This window comes from Peromyscus californicus, unplaced genomic scaffold (genome assembly GCF_007827085.1).
Source record: "Peromyscus californicus insignis strain IS unplaced genomic scaffold, ASM782708v3 Scaffold_3__1_contigs__length_106647218, whole genome shotgun sequence".
NCBI classification, from domain to species: Eukaryota; Metazoa; Chordata; class Mammalia; order Rodentia; family Cricetidae; genus Peromyscus; species Peromyscus californicus.
The window spans coordinates 52196868-52215671 of NW_026294551.1; the positions used below are offsets into that span (position 1 = coordinate 52196868).

At 51.3% G+C, this 18804-nt stretch overlaps 1 protein-coding gene across 2 annotated transcripts; it reads right to left on the reverse strand.

The window, feature by feature from the left end:
• Positions 1 to 18624, reverse strand: Pld2 (phospholipase D2). Of its 2 annotated transcripts, XM_052756496.1 has the most exons (25): positions 18322 to 18624; positions 17981 to 18090; positions 17756 to 17886; positions 17501 to 17643; positions 17003 to 17108; positions 16852 to 16917; positions 16472 to 16530; positions 16259 to 16351; positions 16017 to 16169; positions 14906 to 15055; positions 6566 to 6649; positions 6279 to 6357; positions 5224 to 5334; positions 4905 to 5075; positions 4026 to 4152; positions 3296 to 3414; positions 3085 to 3198; positions 2862 to 2966; positions 2586 to 2674; positions 2381 to 2494; positions 2163 to 2212; positions 1810 to 1944; positions 1464 to 1617; positions 966 to 1080; positions 1 to 789 (listed from the first exon to the last, which is right to left on the reverse strand). In XM_052756496.1, exons 2-25 carry the CDS (start codon positions 18087 to 18089, stop codon positions 565 to 567), a joined length of 2802 nt encoding a protein of 933 aa, XP_052612456.1. In that variant the 5' UTR covers position 18090; positions 18322 to 18624; the 3' UTR covers positions 1 to 564. The 2 variants fall into 2 exon arrangements, with proteins under 2 accessions (XP_052612456.1, XP_052612457.1); XM_052756497.1 differs by lacking the exon at positions 16259 to 16351.
• Between the last annotated feature and the right edge of the window lie 180 nt (positions 18625 to 18804).

An 18804-nucleotide genomic window follows, 5' to 3' on the forward strand; every position in this document is an offset into this window, starting at 1 on the left:
TCTGCCAAGAAGAGGCACGGGCCTTTTCTACACTTTTATTTATGAAATGTTTGATGAACTGGTACAAAGTTAGTGTTTGTCGGCAGGCGGGTGGAGGGCGTTATGGTGTTGTCCCCACCACCGTTGGCGGGGGACTGCAGTCAAAAGTGGCTCCATACTCCCTCCATCTTGGCAGTGATGGGCTAGGAGAGGCCCTGGGGGCACATAGGGGGCTCAAGGGCAGGAGGAAGAGTGAGATGAGGAAGGACCCAGGACAGGAGCCCCTTTTCCTGGAGTGAAAGGTTTGACCTCAGGCCTCCTAGTAAGAGAGGCTTTTATGCAGTGGTGAACTAGGTGGTGGGAGGGCAAACCTCTCTAGAACTCTCTCCTGCCTCCCCCAGGCCTGGCTGGGGAGTGCTCCCTTGGGTTACTTCTCAAGTAAAGGTCCTCTGTGATTCTCTAGTACTCCTCAGAGATGTCCTCTCTAGGGATCAAGGGGCACTGCCCTCGGAACTCGGGGTTTGAGGCAAGGATCAGGCACAGTGGGGCCCGGCGGCTATGGCTGCTGCCAGGCTGAAGCCTTGGCTATGTCCACACTTCTAAAGGTATCATGCCCTCCTTGCTCCCCAGTGGGGGCAACAAGGACTCATCCTCCAGAAACTTGAGGGGGAAGTGAACTAGGTGGCCCTGGATGTGAGTGAGTTCAGACTGGGCCAAAGAAGGGCTGACCGTGGCCAAGGGCTCCACGGCCACGTACTCCCGGAGAGTCCGCAGGGAACGCGTGGCATTGGACGGCAGGCAGCGGAAGATCTGGGGTGGAGGGGAGGACACGGGAGCCGATTAAGATTAGGAAGATCAGGAGTCTGGGCTGCCGGGGCTGGACCCCTGGGCTACGGAAGCCTAATCAGACATGCTCCCCAACCCTCCTCTCCCTCTGAACAGGATAACCCATCAATTCCTCAGGCCAGACCTGCCCCAGCTTCTACCTGCTCATAGATGTTGGCATTGTTCTCAGCTGTTTCTTGCCACAGCTGGAAGAAGTCATCACAGACAGGGTCTCGGAGATCCAGGTCTGGCCGGGTATTTGCCCCAAGAATGACACTATGGAAGAATGGGACCAATGGGCCAACTTAAGTTCCTTAGAAAACCTAAACTCCTGCTACTTCAAAACAGATGCTATAAACAGTGAAAAGAAGGGTTAGTGAACCTAGAGGGAGCTTTGATTTATCTTTCTTTACTTTGATTAAAAAAAAAATTACTTTAACTGGGCATGGTAATAGTAACATGTGCCTATAATCCCAGCACTTGGAAGGCAGAGGCAGGAGATCAAGAGTTCAAGATCAGCCCATGCTACATAGGAACACACACACATAGGAAGTTGCTAATTGGCTGATACCTTAACTGGATTAGTCTGGTAAGTCTAGTACCAGCTCTAGGAAACCCTCCCATCGCCCCCACATCCATCCGCACTCCCCGACTCCTACCTGAAACAGTGCTTCCGCAAACTCAGGGCAAACCTGCCTGCCTGGTACTCCACCCCGTCCATGAGGGATGGCTCCATTTCTGTATCCTCAATCAGTATGGCTAGCTCACTGTCCCGTTTCCCCAGCAAGCTCCTGTCATTGATGTTCGCAGAACCTGGGATGAGATCAAGGGCACACTGTGTCTACCTGGGCCCAGGAGGGCCTCCCCAACACCTTATCACCTTTACCAGAGCACTAGCCTGAAGCCGCCCCCCCCCCACGGGCCATGAGCTTCAGCTGCAGACTCTATATCACCCTCTGACCCTCCCAGCCCACCTCCTGACAGAGGATCAGGTGCAGCACTGACCGATGATGACAGTCCTGTCATCTGCAATGAGCAGCTTGCTGTGGATATAGATGAGCTCAGAAATCAGGTGCCCGCCCAGCTCTCCATGTGTGCGAAGCCCACAGATGGACATGTAATCCTGCCACGCTGTCCCCACTGTACACGAGAGAGATGAGGGAGGGGCGGTGAAGCGGGAGCAGTCCGCTGTGAATGGCTGGGACTCCATCCCACACCTCTCACTCCCAGCAGCGAAAAGCCACCGGCACTCTGAAGGGGCACGCATGAATGACAGTTTCCTTCCCCAGTTCCCAGGACTCCAGCTACCCAAGCTGCCTCCCTGCCAGGGATCCAGGGCTTGAACCCCCAGCACTCACTGGCTGCTTTGAGACGATGTAAGATTGAATATTCCCCACGACACAGGGTCCTGAGAGAAAAGAAAGGGTGAGGGAGGCAGAGGCTGAAGGAGGAGGTAGGGAAGAGATGGGAGAGGCAGACCTCACAAGCTCCCGCAGCGGGGGATCGGGAGAGGGTGGGAAGGATATTCGTGGGATGGGGCTGCGAAGCGGGAACCTGGTTGTGCGGGAGGGGTCACCTGTAAGTGAAGTGCAGAATGGCCTGGATGGAGTTCCCACCTCCTGTTGAGATGTCGCCCTCAAAGCCAGGGAGCAAAGGCAAAAGCACGTAGACCCGGAAGCACTGCCCCTGTCTGGGGAGACAACCGTCAGAGGTGCGATGGTCCCCAAAACGAACTCGGCCCCTCCATCCGGGCCTATGCAGCGCCCCCACCTCCACCTTACTTGTGGGCCTTCAGGATCCTGTCCACAATCTCATCGCCCACCTTGTTGAGAACTGTCCGCCCATCTGAGCAGCTAATGAAGAACTGGTTCTGGGGGTGGGGATCAAAGAGAGACATCGGCATCCTGGCCCTGACCTCCTCCGGCCCCAGTCCCAGGTCCTGCATTTGCTACGCACCCAGCCAGGCCACCCCTCTGAGACGGATCCTGCTGGCAGCCCCAGTCCCTCTCCTGGGACATCCCTCCCATCCTCTCCCTCCATTTCTGCCTCAGGCAGACCTCAATGTACAGAAAGTGCTGACTCTCTCTGATGGTGTGGAGGTAGGCATTGAGGATGGAGTTCTCCAAAGTCCCTGCTGACCATCGGTCCACAGACCTCAAGACCTGCGGGGCGGTGAATATAATGTGGTTTTTAAGCCCAGGAAGGGGGGCTCTCAGGGAGAGGAGGAGAGCCACAGGCTAATGAGAGGGAGGGAAGGGGCTGGCTGGTCAGGACTGTCACCTGCACAGTAGCGCACTGCCCGCCTGGGATTGTGAAAGGGAGATGGTTTGCTGTGCCGGTGGACTTGGGCAGCAGGTAGGGGTACATGGGTATCTTGTACTTGGCCTTGGTGGTCTGCCATGAAGGAAGAGCAGAGTCAGCAGAAGGTGGTAAGCCCAAACAGGCTTTCCCCTCCCTCCCTCCCTCCAGTCCCTCTGGAGAGAGTCAGCACCTTCGTGAAGTTCCAGCGCTGGATGAAGTGCCGGGCAAGGTCCCGGGCGGCTGTGCCATGTACAACCACTCCAACATCCCTCCATGGCATCCTGGGTGTGGTCTCCCTGTCAATAAAATCTGGGAGTCCCAGAAGAGTTAAGGGAGACGTTAGGGCTGGTGTGTTGGGGATACGTGGGACAGGAGTGTGCTGGTTTGACAACTTGACTCAAGCTAGAGTCATCAGAGAGGAGGGAACCTCAACTGAGAAAATGCCTCCATAAGATTGGGCAAGGCTGTAGGGCATTTTCCTAATTAGTGATGAATGGGGAAGGCCCAGCCCATTGTGTGTAGGACCACCCCCGGGGTGGTGGTCCTGGGTTCTATAAGAAGGCAGGCTGAGCAAGCCACAGGGAGCAAGCCAGCAGGCAGCACCCCTCCATGGTCGCTGCATCAGCTCCTGCCTCCAGGTTCCTGCCCTGTGTGAGTTCTGTCCTGACTTCCTTTGATGATGAACAGTGATGTGGAAGTGTGAGCCAAATAAACCCTTTCCTCCCCAACTTGCTTTTTGTCATGGTGTTTTATCACAGCAACAGTAACCCTGACTAAGACAAGGAGGAAAATGAAAACGATAGGAACCTTCCAGAGGGAAGGCCACACTGTTCGCGACTCATTACACCCCACACTCAGTCCCAGTCCCAGTTCCCGCCCCAGCTGCCAGCTTCTGGAGGCCTTGAGGAAGGGAGCCTCACCTTCAAAAGGCCGGTCCAGCTGCACCCAGTCCTTGGTGATGAGATTGCTGTAGTCCTTTCCCAGCCAGAAGAATCGGTTGTGGGACAGGTCTGGGGTGGCTGCAGGGTCTGCCCCTGGTGTGGGAATCTGCAGGAAGAATACACCACATCCAGGGAAGGTGAGGTCATGGGGTCAGACCAAAGAGAAGAGAAGTGCACTGCCCCAGAGTCTGATTCCCCAGTCTCCTCCTTCAGCTGCCGTTAGTCAGTAAAAATGGAGGAAAAGGGAGGTGTGTGTGTGTGTGTGTGTGTGTGTGTATGTGTGTGTGTCCGTCCCAGCCTGGCTTCAAACTTGAAATCCTCCTGCCTGAGTGTTCTTGGTGCTGGAATTACAGATGTGGACCACATGACAATATTTTGAAGGACATTTCTTTTCTTTTTCTTTTTTTTTTTTTTTTTTTTTTAAGATTTATCTATTATGTACACAGTGTTCTGCCTACATGCATGCTTGCAGGCCAGAAGAGGGCACCAGATCTCATAACGGATGGTTGTGAGCCACCACGTGGTTGCTGGGAACCGAACTCAGGACCTCTGGAAGAGCAGCCAGTGCTCTTAACCGCTGAGCCATAAGAGATGGCTCTCCAGCCCCCGAAGGACATTTCTTGACAAAGTGGCACATACCTATACTCTCAGCCATCTGGAAGCTGAGATAGGGGGATGACAAGTTTTAGATAGCTTGAGCTCTACAGTTAGACCCTGTCTCGGAAACAATAACAAACATAGCTTCCTGGGGTCTCTGAACTGCTGAGGACCTCTGCAGGTCAGCAGTACTGGGAAGGGTGTCAACATAGAGTGCCTGGGTTTGGGGGAGTTCAGGATGGCCTTGGGGCAATTAATTACCTGTGAGGCTGCGGGTTCCGAGGGGTCCCCAAGGTCAGTCAGTCGGTACTGCACATCATCCCAGCGGCCATAGGCAAGGTCCAGCCCCCCCAAGAAAGCCACTACTTGGTCTACCACCAGGAGCTTCTCATGATGGGCCCACAGTGTCACAAGGTCTGGGTGGCGCATCACCTAGAGTAGGGTGGAGGAGTCCATGGGGGAGGTTTCAGTGAGAGGACAGGGTGGGAAAAGATGGAGGACGAGAGTTTTTAGGGAGAGGAAGGGCTGAGAGGATGGGAAGCGGCTGTAGTGTAGGAAGGGACTCAGGCCCAAACATCACCTTTATGTTGGGGTGCAGCAGCATCAGAATCCTCTTGCTATAGCCACTGTTGATGCCTAAGGCCAGTTCCACTTCCTTAAACAGCAGGATGGATACACGGACACCTTCTTCCTGGTAGTAAGTGGGAAAAGCAAATCCTAGTGCCTCTCCCTGAGTGGCCCCTATCCAACCCCCATGCCCAGGATTCCTGCATGCCTCCACCCTTCCTGGGTGCTCTCCCACGTGCACCCACCCGTCATGATGCTTACAGCAAACAGCTCACCCACTCATCTATCACCTACCTTTCATAATCTAGCCAGCCACCTTCCCGACTATTTACTCATCATCTTAACTACTGTCTATCATTCTTTCCAGTCACCTCCACCTTCCCAAGTCCTATCCTTCCACCCATCTCCCTGTTCTTTTTTCCCCTTTCCAGACACAGACTTTAGTCCAAGCTGGTATATACTCAGTATATAGCCAAGGCTAACCTTCAACTCCTAATCCTCCTGTGTCCATCTCCCAAGTGCTGGAATTACAGGTGGGTGCCACCACACCCATTTCCTTTTCTACCATCTATCCATTCACCCTCCATCATCCATGAATCCTTGTCCACATTCACATCAACATTCACAAATGCCAGGTGTGGTGGCGCACGCCTTTGATCCCAGCACTGAGGAGGCAGAGGCAGGTGGGATCTCTGAGTTTGTCCGCCTGGTCTACAAAGTGAGTTCCAGGCCAGTCAAGTTGTAGAGTGAGACCCTGTCTTAAAAACAAAGCACTCACAAATGCTTGATACACAACAGGTGCCATGCTTTTCTAGTGAAACTTGTGACGTTCCTCAGGGAAGAGACACAGACATCTACACCCCCAGATGGTACCAAAAGGGTCTGAGTAATGGGAACCTAGTCTATACGAGTACCCTGAAGAGGGAACCCGGAGGTGATAGTTGACAAACACTGATCGGGAGGGGTACGATTCCAGGTCCTGAAGCCTCCGATTCCCAACTTTCTCCTTGGAAGACTCCTGCTGAAGTCCTTCCAATTAACTCCCACCCACAACCAACCGGTCCTCACCGCCTTCCTCTTGAGCATGATGTCTAGTCTCCAGTCATCGGAATGGGCTGGACGCTTCAGGTAAATCTCAGGACTCAACCTAGAAGTCAGGGTGGTGGGTAAGGAGCAAGCTGAGCAGAAGAGAGCCCCCCCCGACCCTGACCCGTGGGCTACTCTGCCCCCTCCCCCCTAAAGACAGCCCCTCCTCTCTCCGCTCCCGCTCCCCCCCGCCCCCCCCCCTGCACTACTCTGCCCCCCACTCCCTCCCCCGCAACGCCCTCTTCTCCAGGGCACCTGACCTCACTCACCACCAGTCTGTGATGAAAATCTCCTCTCGAGCACGCAGGATGGCATCTGCCACAGCAGCAAAGTAACCTGCCCCATTCACAAACCTGGGGGGAGGCCAAGCCAAGGAAGTCAGGGGGGTCAGAAGCCAGAAAGTTCTGGAGAGTGAAGACCGGAGGATAGTCATGGGTCAGAGGTGACGGCAGGGTCAGAGGTCAGGAATGATCAGAGAGGTTAGAGTGCATCGAACACATCAGGTGGGATTAACCAGTGTGATGTGCCAGTGTGAGCTAAATAAAAATGACAAAGCACAATAAATTAGAGAAACTGGCCAGAGATCGCAAAGATGCATACACCACACGTAAAGTAGCTTCAGCAAAACAATAGGCAGCGGCAAATGAAGAGAGAAACATGGACGCCAGCTGAAGAGTGAGCAAAGATTGACAGTTCACAGCAGATGTCAGGATGGTCAGTCAGAGGGGAAATGCTCAGTTCACTCACTGATAAGAAATGAGGGCAGGGTGTGGCGCACGGGCCTGTAATCCCAGGCTCAGGCCAGAGGATTACTGAAAGTTTGAAACAAGCTTGGGCTACATACTAAGACTCGGCCTCCAAAATACCAAAAAAGTTGGACTCGGTAGCACATGACTTCAATTCTAGCACTTGGGAGGCAGAGGCAGGCGGATCTGAGTTCAAGGCCAGCCTGGTCTACGCAGCGATTTCCAGGTCAGCCCGGGCTACATAGTGAGACCTTGTCTCAAAAAAAAAAAGAAGAAGAGAAGGTGGTGGAGGAGATATATATATATCTCACATACACAATGTATAATCCCAAGAAATTAAAATTAAATAAGTAGCCCTGGCTGTCCTTGAACTCACTATGTAGATCAGACTGGCTTCCAACTCACAGATCCGACTGCCTCTGCCTTGCAAGTGCTGGGACTAAAGGCGTGCACTGCCACGCCTGACTTAAAACTAATTTTGAAAAGGAACCAGTGCCTCTGCCGTGCTCTGTGTCTATCATCTCGGCATGCAGCAGGGCGAGGCAGGAAGACTGCTGTGAAGCCCAGGCCAGCCTGGACTACATGAGACCTGTTTCAACAAAACCAAACCAAACCAGGAAAGAAAACCATCTGTAACACAGCATCAGGGTATGGAGAAGCGGGGATTCTCACAGACCACGGGAACTGGTTATTGACCTTTTTCCAGGTATTTTGAGACAGGGTCTCACTGTAGTCCAGGCTGGCCTTGAAGCTTTGACCCTACGGTCCAAGCCTCTGAGTGATGGCATTACACCACCACGCCCAGTTGACTATATTGACTTTTTAGAAGATGAGTCCACAGTATCAATCACAATGTTAAAAACACATACTGTTTTTTGTTGTTGTTGTTTTCTGAACTGTTTGGGGATTGAATTCAGTACTTCGTACATGACAGTACTCTACTGTTGAGCTACATCCGGCCAACATAAACCTCAATTTTTTTTCCAATACATACTCTTTTTTTTTTTTTTTTTTTTTTTTTTTTTGATTTTTCGAGACAGGGTTTCTCTGTGTAGCTTTGCGCCTTTCCTGGAACTCACTTGGTAGTCCAGGCTGGCCTCGAACTCATAGAGATCCTCCTGGCTCTGCCTCCCGAGTGCTGGGATTAAAGGCGTGCGCCACCACCGCCCGGCCCCAATACATACTCTTTAATGCCATTAAATACATATAGTAACTTTTTTGTTTTTATTTGTTTTGTTTTTTGACGGGATCTCACTCTACAGCCTGCTACTCTGAAACCATCTATGTAGACCAGGCTGGACTTGAACTCACAGAGATATACCTGCCTCTGCCTCCCTAGTGCTGGGATTAAAGGTGTAGGGCATCATACCTAGCTTGTATCTTTAAAAAAAATTTTATTACATTGATTTATTTGGGGGAAGGTACATGTTTCACAGCACAACTGTGAAGGCCAGGGACAATTTCAGGGGGTCAGTAGTCTTACACTGTGTGGATCTCAGGGACCAAACTCAGGTCATGAAGCTTGGCAAAGTGCCTTTACCTGCTGAGCCATTTCAACAGCCAGTGATTGTATTTCTAGGAATACATATTCTAAATATTTAGGCAAAGATCATGTTTATGTTTATGGGGGATGTTATCTTAAAGACAGAAAGAAAAAACCCTAAATTTCCAGTTTTTTTTGGGGGGTGGGTGTTCAAGACAGGGTTTCTATGTGTAGTTTTGGAGCCTGTCCTGAAACTCATTCTGTAGACCAGACTGGCCTCGAACTCACAGAGATCCGCCTGGCTCTGCCTCCTGAGTGCTGAGATTAAAGGTGTGCACCCCCATCGCCCGGCTAAATGTCCTTTTTTTTTTAAAGATTTTATTTAATGTGCATTGGTGTTTTGCAAGCACATCTGTGTGAGGGTGTTAGGTCCCCTGGAACTGGAGTTACGAACAGTTGTGAACTGCCATGTGGGTGCTGAGAACTGAACCTGGGTCTTCTAGAAGAGCAGTCAGTGCTCTTAACCACTGAGCCATCTTTAAACAGAAGAAAAATAAGCACAAAATAGAGTTGACAATCCCATGTCCGTTAAAGTAAAAGGTAACATGTGTACATGAGTACATGGATATGCAGGTGATGATGGAGGACACAGAACTGTTGCCAAGGGTCACCTCTGGAAAGAGAGATGCAACTGATTGGAGGGGCTATACAACAGCAGGGGCGGGGTAAAGAGTAGTGATCACAATTGTTTTGTGTTTGTATTTTTAGATTGTTTGTTTGTATTTTAAGATTAGCTCTTCAAAGGATACAGTCAACAAGGCAAAGCGACAGCCTACAGAATGGGAAAAGATCTTCACCAACCCCACATCTGACAGAGGACTGATATCCAGAATATATAAGGAACTCAAGAAATTAGACATCAAAATGCCCAACAGTCCAATTAAGAAATGGGCTATAGAACTAAACAGAGAATTCTCAACAGAGGAAACTCAAATGGCCGAAAGACATTTAAGGAATTGCTCAACATCCCTAATCATCAGGGAAATGCAAATCAAAACAACTCTGAGATACCACCTTACGCCTGTCAGAATGGCTAAGATCAAAAACACTGAAGACACCTTATGCTGGAGAGGATGTGGAGCTAGGGGAACTCTCCTCCACTGCTGGTGGGAATGCAAGCTTGTACAACCACTTTGGAAATCAATATGGCGCTTTCTTAGAAAATTGGGAATCCATCTCCCCCAAGATCCAGCTATACCACTCTTGGGCATATACCCAAGGAATGCTCAACCACACCATAAGAGCACTTGTTTAGCTATGTTCATATCAGCATTGTTTGTAATAGCCAGAACATGGAAACAACCTAGATGCCCTTCAACTGAAGAATGGATAAACAAAATGTGGTACATATACACAATGGAATACTACTCAGCAGAGAAAAACAATGACATCATGAGGTTTGCAGACAAATGGATGGATCTAGAAAAAATCATCCTGAGTGAGGTAACCCAGACTCAGAAAGACAAACATGGTATGTACTCACTCATAGCAGGATACTAGACATAGAACAAGGATGACTTGTCTGCTACTCACATCACCAGGGAGGCTACCTGAAAAACAGGACCCCAAGAAAGACACAGGGATCGCCCAATGACAGAGAAATGGATGAGATCTACATGAACAACCTGGATGTGAGTGGGGGTAGTGAAAGGTGAGGGTCGAGGTAAAGAGAGCTTGGGGGAGCGGGAGATCCCAGCTGGATCAACAACAGAGAGGGAGAACAAGGAATAGGAGACCATGGTAAATGAAGACCACATGAGAATAGGAAGAAGCAAAGTGCTAGAGAGGCCCACAGAAATCCACAAAGATACCCCCACAACAGACTGCTGGCAATGGTCGAGAGACAGCCCGAACTGACCTACTCTGGTGATGGGATGGCCAAACACCCTAATTGTTGTGCTAGAAACCTCATCCAACTACTGAGGGATCTGGATGCAGAGATCCATGGCTAGGCCCCAAGTGGAGCTCTGGGAGTCCAATTAGCGAGAATGAGGAGGGTTTATATGAGTGAGAATTGTTGAGACCAAGGTTGGATAAAGCACAGGGACAAATAGCCAAATGAATGGAAACACATGAACTATGAACCAATGGCTGAGGGGTCCACACTGGATCAGGCCCTCCGAATGGGTGAGACAGTTGATTGGCTTGATCTGTTTGGGAGGCATCCAGGCAGTGGGACCAGGTCCTGTGCTCATTGCATGAGTTGGCTGTTTGAAACCTGGGGCCTATGCAGGATTGCTTGGCTCGGCCTGGGAGGAGGGGACTAGAGCTACCTGGACTGAGTCTACCAGGTTGACCTCAGTCTGTGGGGAAGGCTTTGCCCTGGAGGAAATGGGAATGGAGGGGGGGGGGCTGGGGGGAAGGTGAGGGGGACGGGAGGGGGGAGAACAAGGGAATCCGTGGCTGATATGTAGAACTGAATGGTATTGCCAAATTAAAAAAAAAAAAAAAAAAAAGGTTAGCTCTTGCCCTGGCTGGCCTCGTACTCTGTGTCCAGGCTGTCCTCAAACTTATGTCAATCCTCCTGTCTCTCAAGTGCTGGGATTACTGGCAGCCACCATCACATCTAGTTAGAATTTTTTTTACTTACACGTTACTGTACTGCTCAACTCTTTTTCCCTAAGTGCTGGGGACCAAGTTCAGGGTCTCCCTGGTGATAAGCAAATATTCTACCACCAAGCTACACCCTTTCATTTGACTTCTCAGTCTAGGAGGGTGGTGGTAAAGAGCAGTCTTGACTCCCAGCTGCTTACATGCAAATCCCAGTTCCACTGTTCCCAAGCTGTAGGACCCTGGGTAAGTTACCCAGCATGTCCTTGCCTCCATTTTCTCATGGATAAAACCAAGATAACAACTGAACTTGCCTGGAAAGTGTTCAGAGGATCCAATAGGTTACCATATGAAACATGCTTCATTCCTGGCACACAGTAAGCTCTACATAAATAGTGCCTATTACTAGTGTATTAAAAATAAAGCAGGGTCAGAGAGATGCCTCAGTGGCTAAGAGCACTGGTTGTTCTTCCAGAGGACCCAGGTTCAGTTCCCAGGACCCACATGGCAGTTTGCAACAGTTTTTGTTTGGTTTTGGTTTTTTTTCAAGACAGGGTTTCTCTGTGTAGCCTTGACCATTCTGGAACTTGCTCTGTAGACCAGGCTGGCCTTGAACTCATAGAGATCTCCCTGCCTCTGCTTGGGATTACAGGTATGCACCACCACCCCGTCTGCAACAGTGTTTAACTCCAGTTCCAGGGGAATACAATGCCTTATTCTGGCCTCCATGGACACCAGGCATGCATGTGGTACACGGACGTACATGCAAAACACATAAAATAAAAACAAGTCTCAGCCATATGTGGTAGCATGCACCTGTAATCCCAGTACTTGGAAGGTTGAAGCAGGATTTGCAAATTCCAGGCCATTTTATACCACATAGTCAGGCCTGTCTTAAATAGACCAGGTCTAATGGTGCACACCTAAAGCCCGTACTCACGAGGCAGAAGCAGGAGAATCACCACAAGATCAAGCCCAGCTTGATTTACATTTTGACTTCCAGTTCTGCTGGAGCTACATCAAAGTGAGACCCTACCCATGCTGCACACATAAAATAAATACACAGCCACATATGGTGGCACATGCCTTCAATCCCAGCACTTGGGAGGTGGAGGCAGGGGGGTCAGGTGGTCAAGGTCATCATTGACTACACAGTAATCCTGTACTACATGAGATCCTGTCTCAGAAAACCAAGAATGAATGAATAAATAACAAATAGGCAGGGCTCCTGGTCCAGGCCTATCACTGCTGCTACTCAGGGAAACTGAGGCAAGAAGAAGCAAATGTTGAAGGCCAGGTTGAACTACATGAAACACTATCTTTAAAAGAAGTAAACAAACAAAACAGTTTTTAAAAAAGATGGGAGGGGAAGGGGTGGAGAAATGACTCATTCAGTAAAACGCTTCCTTCTTAAGTTTGAGGACCTGAGTTCAGATCCCCAGGACCCACACTGGTAGCACATACCTTTAATCCTACCACTCTTTTTTTTTTTTTAAAGATTCATTTGTGTATTATGTACACAATGTTCTGCCTGCAGGTGAGAAGAGAACACCAGATCTCATTACAGATGGTTGTGAGCCACCATGTGGTTGCTGGGAATAGAACTCAGGACCTCTGGAAGAGCAGCCAGTGCTCTTAACCACTGAGCCATCTCTCCAGCCCCAATCCTACCACTCTTGAACCAGAACCAAGAGAATCTCTGTGAGTTCCAGGCCAGCCTGGTCTACATAGTGAGTTCCAAGCTAGCAAGAGTTACAAAAACAAACAAAATGAGGTTAGCACATGTCTGTTGGCCCATCACTGGGGAGGCAGACACAGGCAGATCCCTAGAGCCTGCTTGCTAGCCACTACTGTTAAATCAGTAAGTTCTAGGTTCAGCGAGACCCTATCTCAAAAAAAAAAAAAAAAGTGGATTGGAGCTAGAGAGATATCTCAGCAGTTAAAAGTGCCTACTGCTCTTGCAGAGGGCCCAGGTTTGGTTCCCAGCACCCACCTACATGGTTGCTCACAACCATCGGTAACTCCAGTTCCAAAGGATCTGATACCTCTCTTCTGGCACCACTGAGCACCAAGCACACGCATGGTGCGTGTGCACACATACACGCAGGTAAAACACTCACACACTTAAAAATAAGCAAGTAGACAAACAAGTCAGTGAAAACTAAGGTGAGGAGTTACTGAGGAAAATCTCAGCTGTCCTCAGGTTTTCACGTGCACATGTACACTTGTTCCCACACACCTGCACACACTAACATGTACACACACACCAGACATACACACACCAACAAACAAGAAAAGAAAAAGGTAACGGGGTGCTGGGTTCAATGGCTTAAGGGGCTTGCTGTGCGAGCATGATGACCTGAGTTCAGATCCTCAGCACCAAAATAAGAAAGCCAGGCAGAGCAGTGCATGTCTATAAATCCAGTGCTGGGGCAGAGCTACAGACTGGCAGATCTTAGGGGCTTGCTGCCTGGCCAGTCTAGCCAAATCAGCTCCAGGTTCAATGAGAGACACTGTCTCAAAATTAAAATGGAGGTGCTGCAGACATGGTGCAATGGTTAAGAGCACTTGTTCTTGCAGAAGACCCAAGTTTGATTCCCAGCACCCATATGGTGGCTCACAACCATCCATAACTCCAGTTCCAGGGGGTCCCACGCCTTTGTCTAGCCTCTAGGGCACACTGCATGTATGTGGTGCCCAGCTATACATGCACACAAAACACCCACACACAAAATAATAAAATCAAACTTTTAAAAATGGAGAATGAAAAGGCGCAAAGCTACACAGAGAAACCCTGTCTCGAAAAACCAAAAAAAAAAAAAAAAAAAAAAAATGGAGAATGATAGAGGAAGACACCGAAGGTCAATCTCTGATTTACACACACACACACACACACACACACACATACACTTTAGCTTAGTGGTAGAATGCTTGCCTAGCATATGTAGCACCCCAGGTTTAATCCCCAATACTGCAAAAGTAAGGCAATTAAATAAAAAAATAAAACCTCAACACCACTTCTAAGAAAAATTTCCTCTCACGCCCACTTTTGCCTATGAAGAAGTTCAACCTCCTGGCTGAGCATGCTGGACTCAGATCTGGAGCTACGGACTCACAGGTTCTGACTGCACACCCCGCCCCCACCCCCCCCACCCCCCCCACCCCCACCCCCACCCCCGCTCTTCAGCTGTGATCAGTCCCCCTCTTCACCAACACATCCAGCTTCCGGGCCTTCAGCCTGGACCGCTCTTCTGCACTGTATCTTACTAAAGAAACCTGAGGGCTATGCCTTCTGGAAGCCTGTCCTCACAGCCTTCCTGGGGCAGGTGCTCCCCTCTGTACACCCTTCCCTACATCTACCACCCATGTGGTGAGTTCACATTGTTTTATCATTAGATCACCTCCCTCCCTAAACCAGAGAAGCCTGTGTCTTATTGCCAGTACCGGACGGAGCACATAGCAAGTGCTTAAGATTTAAATGCTTATTAAGTATTTAAGGGATAGAACAAATCAAAACGATTTGGGAGGGGAGCTTCCTGGGGTTAACATGCTCCTAAGAATCAGGGAGGTAAGAGGACAGAGGCGAGGGCCAAGTTAGAAGATCAAGGGGAAGCAGACAAATCAATGTGGTTAAGGGGGTTCAGGGGTCAGAGAGATGAGAGATACAAAAGTAGGGTCATGAGGTCAGAGGAGATAAAAGGGAGGATCATGAACTCAGAGAATACCAAAGAAAGCCACACAGAAGCCCAAAAAGGACATCAGGGTCTCACCACCGGGCCATGGTGCCGGGCCGGGGTGGGGCATAGCTGTCATGCCGATGGAGCTGAAGAAAATCTCTGCCTGGACCCTGTGCCAGCTCCGTGATCTCCTGGCCCCACCACCGTGCCTGCCGGTAGCTGCCGCATTTGAGAATCAGGGACCTGGACAGAAACAGAAGCTGTACTACTAATCCCTCTCCTTCAGCCGACAGTCCTGCCCAGAGACTCCCCCTCTGGACTATTACCTTCTCTTAATTCCCCCATTAGCCCCTAAGCTGCAGTCCACAGACATAGTGTGGATATCTGTGTTATTCATAGTTGGGTTCCCAGTTAGGCACTCATTCAACAACAACATTGTTGAATGAACAAATGGAATTTAGTTTCCTTCTCTCTCTCCCTCCCTTCTTCCTTCCCTCCCTCCCTCTCTCCCTTCTTCTTTTTTTTTTTTTTTTTTTAAGTTTTTCAGGACAGGGTTTCTCTGTGAAACAGTCCTGCCTATCCGGGTATCACAGTGATCCGCCTGCCTCTGCCTCCCGAATGCTGGGATTAAGGGCATGTGCCACCACCGCGTGGCAAATTCTCTCCCTTTTTAAGGCAGAGCTTCACTACAGAGCTCAGGCTCTGCAGGGCCAATCCTCCTGGCTCAGCCTCCCAAGGGCTGGGATTACAGGTGTGCACTACCATGTCCGGCTCCTTTTTTTTTTTTTTTTTACAAGTTTTTAGTGTGTGTGTGTGTGTGTGTGTGTGTGTGTGTGTGTGTGTGTGCAAGTGTGAGTGAAGATGCCCACAGAATCCAAAAGAGAGCATCAGCCTCCCTGGAGCTGGAGTTACCAGTGGGCATATGCCATCCTACATGGGTGCAAGGAACAGAACTTGGGGCCTCTGCAAGAATACTGCTCTCTCTTCTCTCTCCAGCCTCCACCCCATCCCCATTTAGTCCAAGCCCCTGCACTACAGGCCCTTACTCTGGGACTATCCTAAATATATGGATAGACCAGTTCCCTGATTCAAAGCTCTGGCTGGACCAGGGCATGGAGGACTGAAGAGCCTTCCTCTCCCCCATGGTGTCTCCAGCTCACCTCCCCTCAAGGCCACAGAAGGCTCTCACACCGGGAGGCCTTACCTGTGGGAGGTGTTGATCCTCACCCCATACCGCGCCTCTGTGCTCCTTTTCCCCACCTGCACCTCAAAGCCGGGGTCGAAGAGCTGAACAAATGAGATGGTGCCGGTCTCCAGGCGCATGTACAGCAGGAAGGAGTCCTTCACCACCAGCCACCTGGAGGAGAAGGGCTGTGTAGACGCTTCAGGTCCTCCAGACCTCCCTCTTCACCTGTCCACTGATCCCTGCTCAGCTCCAGCCCTCACCTCTTGGACCACTGATAACAAACTTGGTCTCGGCCACAGCAGGTAAAGCCAGGAACTCGATGCCCGCCTGAGCGCTTCCGGATCACCCCTTCCCTATGGGGACAATCAGGAGAGCTGGGGACTCTAGACACCTGTACTACGTGTTTAGTTTTTCAAGCAGGTAGATGGGGAGTGATGCCTGAAGGAGGCTGGGCAAGGGGTTCCCACACTCACAGTCCTTTGGAGCCGAGGTCTGGGATAAAGGAAAGTTGACTGACTTCTAGAAATTCCGTCTGTAGAGGAAGAAATAAGCTCAGGGGGAGACTTGGCTTTCAGCCCCTCAGCCCTACTAACTCTACCCCTTTGTCCCCTGGGGATCCGAAGATCCTCATCTACTTTAAAAAGCCCAGGCATCCTAGGACATGATGGCACATGCTTTTACTCCCAGCACTTGTGAGGCAGAGGCAGGTAGATCTCTGTCAGTTCAAAGCCAGCCTGGTCTACAGAGTTAGTGCCAGGCCAGCCAGTGTTACACAGTAAGACCTTGTGTTATTGGGGGCGGGGACTCACACACCCAACACCCAAGCATCTAGACCCTAGACCCTGGACCTTACCATGGCATGGTAATTTCGGTAAAAAGACATGGTCAGGAGGCGATTTAGGTAATTTTCCAGGTATTTCTGAATGGGAAGGGAAAGAAACAGATGAAGCCAGAGCTTTGTGCATGCGACACATTCTGCTATAGGACCTGGTGTTGGGTCATACCTGCTTGCTGGCTGTGTGTCTGGTGGAGCCCTCAGAACCTCCTCGGGGTAGGGAGGGAATGTCCTCATTGGCTGCCTCTCTGGCTGGAGAATAGGCCACGGCAAAGCTACAGAGATGAGAGAAGGCTCAGGGAAGGGCCCGCAGGCTAGTGCCTGACACCCTGGAGACGGGGCCTTGGAGTGGGAGAAAGGCTGGCAGAAGAAGGGGTCTCTATCCTGGGAACGGAAGCAAGTGGGGTGGGGTGTTGCCAAGGACATTTTGGGCATCCCGCCTGGCTGAAACGCTGGCACAGTACGATGGACAGAGAGAACCAGGCAGGGAAAGTTTCCTGGGAACCAGGGTCCAGGGAGGGGGCCCAGCACAGAGCAGGGGGAGGGAAAATGCCTTGGGGGAGAAAAGGTTTCGGTAAGCTGGAGTTGAGACTGGCAGACTGGAGTGAAGGCCGCCATGGGGTGAGGAATATCTGCCTTACACAGGAAGCAGTCTAGTCCCACTCACCGGGCCAGAGGGAGCAGACTCATTAAGACTTTGTGTCTCTGGAGGTCCCGATGCAGCTCCTGAAAATGTCGGAATTTCTTCTTGGTTGTCCAGCTGAAGTCACCATGAGTCAGGCGGACAGAATATAGAGTACAGGTTCCCACCTGGGGTATGAGAATTCCCAAAGTCATGTCTTCCGGGTCTTCCGGCCCAACCCATCCCTCCACTTTGGCCAGACCTCCCGTCTCCCACCCTCCCTGGTACCAGCCCAGCCACCTTGGATCCACTGGCGTATCTTTCGGTGCCCACCACCTGGGCTGTAACCGGAACTCCAGGAGCAAACACCAACGGGTGCACTTTCAGAGGCTGAAGGTCGTAGATGGCCAGAAAGGGGTGCATTCGATCAGCTGGGAGGGGAAAAAAAAAAGGCCCAAGGGTATAGCTCTTAAGAGGCCCCAGATCCCTATCCTCCCCTCCCTGGGGGCCAATCTCCAAATGTACCTGGATCCTCTCCTTCCCTCAGAGTGTCAACCTCATCTGGCTCCATGTGTAACTGGCTGGAGTCCAGGTAGTCCCCATAGGGAAAGAGGTTCTCCGGGGTTGCAGTCATCCTAGGAATATGAGGAAGCCTCAGAAAGGGACTCGCCCATACAGGAACACCCCTTTCCCCATCCTAACGCCCCCGTCCTCACCCGTCTCATTCAGCTGACTCCCAACTTCTATAGTAGCAGCCCGACGCCCCTCTAACCTCCACTCCCTGCAACCCCCAGTCCCTCCCGCAGTCCTTCAACCAGAGCCCAACAGCCCCGCCTCTCATTCCATATCCAAGGTCCAAGAAGCACCTAGCCAAGCTGGGATGGCCTCGAACTGGGGCGATGTAAGTCCAAGGGAGGAATCCGGGTGACAGCGGGGCTCAAAGTCAGGCCAGATGGGCTGGAAGCTAGGGTCCCGGCGGGAATGAGGAAGTTAGGGCGCGCTCCCCGCCCAGGAGAGAAATCCCGAAATCTGGGTGTCCCGAAGTCAGAAGGCGGAGCAGCTCCAGCCGGACCCGGTCCCCGAGCTCAGCCGCGCCACGTCCCCGGCCCCTCACCCTGGCTGCGGGTGCCCGCACCCGCGCGGGTTCGCAAGCCCGGGGAGCAGAGCTCAGCGAGGAGCCCACACCCCAGAAGGCCGGGGCGGGGCCGGGGCTCGGGGCCTGCCCTCGGGGGCGGGCCGGGCCCCCGGCCTCTCCTCCGCCGGTGTCGCGTCAGCCGCGTTCCGCCCCCACCGCCCTCCGGCAGCCCTGCGCTACGGACGCCCCGGCCCGGCCCGCCCACTCCCGGGGC

Excerpts from the sequence above, each read along its gene's own strand:
- Pld2 (XM_052756496.1), bottom strand. The coding sequence starts at position 18,089 with ATGACTGCAACCCCGGAGAACCTCTTTCCCTATGGGGACTACCTGGAC. Across the intron at positions 6,650-14,905 it reads CCCGGCACCATGGCCCGGTG|GTTTGTGAATGGGGCAGGTT; the intron begins GTGAGACCCTGA and ends GCCTCCCCCCAG. Across the intron at positions 1,618-1,809 it reads TGACAGGACTGTCATCATCG|GTTCTGCGAACATCAATGAC; the intron begins GTCAGTGCTGCA and ends ATCTCATCCCAG.